This window comes from Gracilinanus agilis, chromosome 6 (assembly GCF_016433145.1).
Source record: "Gracilinanus agilis isolate LMUSP501 chromosome 6, AgileGrace, whole genome shotgun sequence".
Lineage (NCBI taxonomy): Eukaryota > Metazoa > Chordata > Mammalia > Didelphimorphia > Didelphidae > Gracilinanus > Gracilinanus agilis.
Window position 1 is genome coordinate 78,596,222 of NC_058135.1, and position 5,931 is coordinate 78,602,152.

The 5,931-nt window shown below is 45.5% G+C and overlaps 1 protein-coding gene across 1 annotated transcript in view; it reads right to left on the reverse strand.

The window, feature by feature from the left end:
* Window positions 1-818, reverse strand: part of STOX2 (storkhead box 2) — a 312,993-nt gene extending 312,175 nt beyond the window's left edge. Inside the window, exon 1 of the mRNA XM_044680418.1 lies at window positions 616-818. Coding sequence (XP_044536353.1) covers window positions 616-793 — 178 coding nt within the window. The 5' untranslated portion in view covers window positions 794-818. The remainder of the gene's footprint in view (window positions 1-615) is intronic.
* Between the last annotated feature and the right edge of the window lie 5,113 nt (window positions 819-5,931).

Below are 5,931 nucleotides of genomic sequence, written 5' to 3' on the forward strand. Positions count from 1 at the left end.
CCTTCTCCCCTCCCCGAGGGCTGGGTACACATCCTTCTAAATGAACTCCAAGGCCATATTCTTGGCTAAATTTTGTAACACCCTAACACACACATACACACACAATCAAATCATATCGGCTAAATTTTGTAACCCCCTGTGACTCCCCCCCCACATCCTGCGTCAGCCACCCCCTTCCCCATCATCACACCCACACCCATCCCAGGACTGAGTACACTTCTAGCATTCGCTTATCCTTCTAAGTAAACTCCAGAGATCCTGTCATTGGTAAAGTGAAATCTCCCAGTGCCCAGCTCAGTGCTCGGTTCCTCACACCTTTATCCCCGTATTAGGCTATATGTGAATTTCCGGTTCAAATCTTGACTAAATTGTGTATCCCACCCCTCCCCATCCTTCCACTACCACTGTCAGCGTGGGCACCTTACAAGGCGCTCCGCCTGCAGCAAACGCTTCGTGACTGTTCATCGAACTGAACTGTGGGTTTCACCCAAGTCCCACTACTTATCTTGGCCCCAGGTAGGCGAGAACCCTAGAGGGTACTTGGTGCCAGATAGCCCTCCCTTCCCCTGGCCCCATAGCCTCTAGCCCAACACTTGACGCTTCCCCCAGACTCACCCAGGCAGCGGATGAGGAATCCTGTGGGTGGTTTGAGCGCCCTCCGCATCCAGCCCTCCCGGAGCGCCTCCAAGTGCTCCTCTTTGCCCTGGATCAGTAGGACCTGCTCATCTATCCAGCCCAGGAAGAACGTTTCGGCCACAGCTGCCGTCACTTTCTTGTTCCAGAAATGCTGCATGTTCTCCGCTTTGAAGTCTGCGAAGATCTCGTAGCCGATATGGTGACGCGCAAGCTGCCTGCCCTGGGGCGGCCGCTGCTGCTGCTGCTGCTGCTGCTGCTGCTGCTGCTGCTGCTGCTGCTGCTGCTGTTGCTGCTGCTGTTGCTGTTGCTGCTGCCCCACAGCCGGGGCCGAGGCCCCCAGCTCCCCTGCCGCTGAAGTCTCCACCGCTGCGGGCCCCCCAGCTTGGCTCAAGACTATGGCTAGAGAATGAGGCGCGATCTGCAGAAACTTATCCATTTTCTGAGGCATCGCCCTCGCCTCGGCTGGGGTGACTGCCACTGCTGGGTCCCTTCTCACCGTCGCCTCCTCCTCCTGCAGCCACAGAGTATTGGCACTTGGCTGCAAAACAAAATGAGGAGTGACACTCTGACCCCCCTTTTCCCTCATCCCTCCCCTAGACGAGAGAAGTCGCTCAGAAGCTCCCTTCCTGTCCCGTCCCAGCAGGGCGACCCTAGCTGCGAGTATCCCTGGAACACCGACCGTACCTGCAGCCCCCTCTCCTCTCGCTCCAAAGGAGGCTCCCCAGAGAAGCTGGGCACAGATCTCAAGCCCATCTCCCGGCCTCTCTGGTCCCATCCTGGGAGTGTCTAGGATAAGGAAAAGGCCTCTGAGGGGTCGAAGGGACATAGCCGGTTGAAAGTTACCTCCAACTCAGAGTGGTCTTATGGCCCTCACTCATCTTCCACCTTCGGCCCCCTGGTGCATTGGGCCCACAAACTTGACTCCCTCGGCGCCCTTGCCTTGCCCTCGGCGCCTGGCTGACTAGGCGCGGAGGGGGCGGAGAGGAAGGCGGGGAGGCGGGCAGTTTGCAGAAAGGCTGGGGAAACCTCTTCTCCAGGAATTAACCCGAGGAATCCAAAGCGAGGGGTTAGCCCCAGCGGTGGAGGAGGCCCCAGAGGGAGGGAGGTCGGGGAGGGAGGACTAAAAGGGCAGGCCGGCTTTAGAAAATAGTTCTCCAGCTAACCTGTTCCAGAGAACTTGCTCTAAGCTTTTGCTCTGTGCCAGGTTCCTTCCGAACTTCCCGCTTTTCCTCCCCAGGAGAACAGTGGACATTCTGACTTCACCTAGAAATCTAATCTCTCTCGGCAAGGGTTTCCAAGAGGGATCACCGCTCTGAATTCGCAATTGAATTTGGTACCATCTTTTTCTGTCCCAAACCCAAACACCTAGAACTCACAAGAACCGGGATATCCAAACCGGGATAGGTTTGGATAATTGAATTTAACTACCGGGCTACCTCCCTTGGGAGACAGAGCAAAACCGTCCCGTTTGGTGACTGAATTTAAAGACCTTAAATTCTTAGTCGGGGTAGGGGGGTGGGGAGTGGGGGCAAATAAAACGTGCGCAGAAATAAGGAAATGCAAAATATGTACAAAGGCGTGTTGGAAGGAGAGCCCTGATGGCTAAAGGAATCCGGAAGGAAGATGGCACCTGAGCTGGGCATTGACAATGACTAGGGTTTCCAAGAGTCCCTGGTAAAAAGGGAGGGCATTACCAGCATGGGGACAGACTGTGCCAAAACCTAGAAGAGAGAATTAAGAGTATCTTCTATTAGAAAACAACAAGGAGGCCAGTTTGACTGGAACTGGGATAGGAAGATCTAATTCAAATCTAGCCTCAAGGCTAATTTGATAAAAATTAGAAGACAAATTGCAGCGGGATTATAACGGCTTCTATATTATCCTAGAGGCAAGAAAGCAAGAGAAACATCTTGAGAAGGGAATAGTGTGATCTGTGCTTTAGGAATATCATTTTGGAGGGCAGCTGGATAACTCAGTATATTGAGAGCCAGACCTAGAGAAGAGAGGTTCTAGGTTCAAATTTGGCCTCAGACACTTCCTAGCTGTGTGACCCTGGGCAAGTCATTTAATCCCCATTGCCTTATCCTTACCACTCTTCTGCCTAGGAACCAAAAATAAAATAAAATAAAATAAAATAAAAAAGGATTATCACTTGGCAGTTTCTTGAGTAAAAGATAAATGGGGTGGGAGGCAAAGAGTAGAAGCAGGGAAAATTAATAAACTATCATGATATTGGGGACTAGGTAGAAGATAATGAGGACCTGAATAAGTATGTTCCCATCACTGTTCTAATCACTTGTACAAAGACAACCAAACAAGACAGTCCCTATCTTCAAAGAGTTTATATTCTAATGAAGGAAAAGAACACAGAAAGAGAAACTAGAAAGCCTATAGAGTTCTTTGGAGAGAGGGATCTAATATGATGGTGAAGGCTAAAAGAAATCTGAGATGGACATAAGCCATTGTTATTTAATCATTTCAGTTGTGTACATTTCATGGGTTTTGTCATTTCCTTCCCCAGTTCATTTGACAGATGAGGAAGGAAACTGGAGCAAATAGGGTAAAGTGACTTGCCCAGGGTCACATAACTAGTTTATTATTTCCTTCTCCAGCTCATTTTCCATATGAGAAAACTGAGGTAAATAGATAAAAAATAAATAAATATATAAATAAATGAAAAAAATTGCCCAGGTCATACAGCTAGTAAGTGTCTGAAGCCAGATTTGAACCCAGGAAGATGAATCTTCCTGACTCCAGGCCAGCATTCTATCCACTGTTCTGGTGATAAGCCACATCTGTGATATTCATTTTAAGCCTATTTATTCATTTAAAAATTCCCCTCTACCACATATTACTGTTATATGCTTCTTTATTTCCTGGGGAGAAGAGTAAGGGCTTCCCATGTGACTCTTCCTTTTTGTGGCTTCTTTCTGACTCCAGGAATCTAAAATCTGTTTATACTACAGAACTCGGGGCTTGTTTCTCTTTCTGTTGGATGGAAGAAGTGCCTTTCAACTCTGGAGAAGTGTATACAGTGTTTAAGAGGAGGCTTTGATCGGCTCAAGATCATTCAAACTAACAGTATGAAATGGGACAAAAGCACTGGACCTGAGGGACAGAAGTCCTTGATTTAAGCTTAACTTAGATGTTTTCTGGTTCTATGTGAGCAAATCACTTAACTTGTCTGAACCTTGACTTCCTCATCTTCATTCCAGAATTTCCAAATGACAATTCATGTCTCTGTCCATCATCTTCTCCTTCCTCCCCCAGCCCTACTAGACTTAGACTCTTGCCCCGATGTGCCAGGTTCTAAGGTAAAGTTTTCCCTTATCTTATTCAAAAATAGGGCTTTACTTCATTTTCTGGCCACTATTTCCAATTCCCACCTCCATCTCTTACTGCTCTTTATGTGTGAGTTTCTTCCATTGGAATGTAAGCTCCTTGAGGACAGAGCGAGTCTTGATTGCTTCTATTTGTACCCTCATCACTGAGCCCTTAATACATGTTTTATCTGTCTCATAAAGGCAGTGGATTGAGTGCTAGGCTTGGAGTAGAAAGACCTGAGTTCAAATCTAGCCTCAGACACTTACTAGCTATGTAACCAGGCAAGCCACTTAACCCTGTTTGCCTCAGTTTCCTCATCTATAAAATGGACTGGAAAAGAAAATAGCAAACCACTCCAGTATCTTTGCAAAGAAAACCCCAAAATGAGATCATGAAGAGTTGAACACGACTGAACAACAACAATCTATATCATCTGTTAAATGACAACAATAATGCTTGCTCTACCTACTCTACAAAGGTTAACTAGTTATTGACTTCAGTCAGCCCACAAAAAGAATCTGTGCTGAGACCGAGATGAGAACACCACATGGTACAAATAGTACTCTCTCTGAAGTTAGAAGACCTGAGTTCAAATCCTGCCTTTGCCAATGACTACCTACATGACCCTGGGCAAGTCAGAACTTCCCTCAACTACTTTCCTCATCTGTAAAATGAAGGGGTTGAACTAGATGGCCTCTGGGTTCCTTCCTAATCCCTGATCTGTGCTTCTATTATTCTATTTATTGATAAAATTCCTACTGGTGATGTTTTCCCCAAGGCCTCCATCTCAGCAGCAAACATTTATTAAATGCTTACTCTGTGCCAGGAACCCCACTAAGTGACAGGAATACAAATACAAGTAGGAAGAAAGATAGTCCTTGCCCACAAAACACTCATGTTCTGCTGAGGGAAGTTAACACGTAAAAAGGAAGCTAGAAGGGAAAGAAGTGGCCTGGGCATCCTCTTCTGCTGGAATTTAGCCAGCATCTCTAGGGATCTAGAAAGGTGAATGGTTTAGGTGAGAAAGAACAAGGCAGAAATTGGGAATGGTCAGTCTAACACGTTAGCTCATGACTGTTCCAACAGCCCTAAGTTTGTGTTTTATTTTATACATTTTTCCAAAAACAGTTTTTTTTTTCTACAAAGTACAATTTGTAATCAAAAGCTGTATAGAAACACTCAAGGTTATAAGAATTACATCACATTTGGCATATAGCATACAAATTTTTTCTCATGTAGATTATACCCAGATGAGAGAGTGCTCAAGGTTAAATGATGAGAAAGTTTTTATTTTAGTATTTATTATTATTATTATTATTTAAGTTTTATTTTAGTAAAAAGTTTCCATACTTCAAAAGGTATGTTAAAGAATGAGCCTTTAAGATTGTGGAGTACAGCTCAGTGTGGAAAGGTACTAAAGTGAGAATGAAATTTGCTTGGACTTGCCATGCAGTGTCCTTGTGACATCTGAAGCAGAGAGAAAAAGATACAAGCAGCTTCTGCTATTTTCTGCTGAGTGAAAGGGCTGTTAACTCAATAAATGCTGGTTTACTATTGTGATAATTAGATTAAGTCTACACTGCCCATCTTTAGATTTAATCATCAAAGGTGAGAGCACCTCCAATTCTGGGAGGTCCTAACCCACCTGTGCTAGAGTGAGTGATGAATCAGAATTAACTGACCACCCCCTAGGCTTTTTATGAGAAGTGTCTATTGTGATTGGACATGCAAGCTACGGTAAGGCACAGGAAATGACGCATAAGTGACCCCTTTAAAAAGAGGGAGTTGAGTGAATAAGAGGTCTTCGGTTGAAGAGGACGTCTGGTGAAGGACCTCTTCTGGTTCGTGGAGGAGTGTTGGCTGGAACACTGAGACCTTGGTGAGACTACTTTAAATATTTTCTTTTGAATTCCACTTGGTGAGTTTAAAAACTGAATCTTCCTGAACTTCTCTTAAGAAACTTCTTTTTAA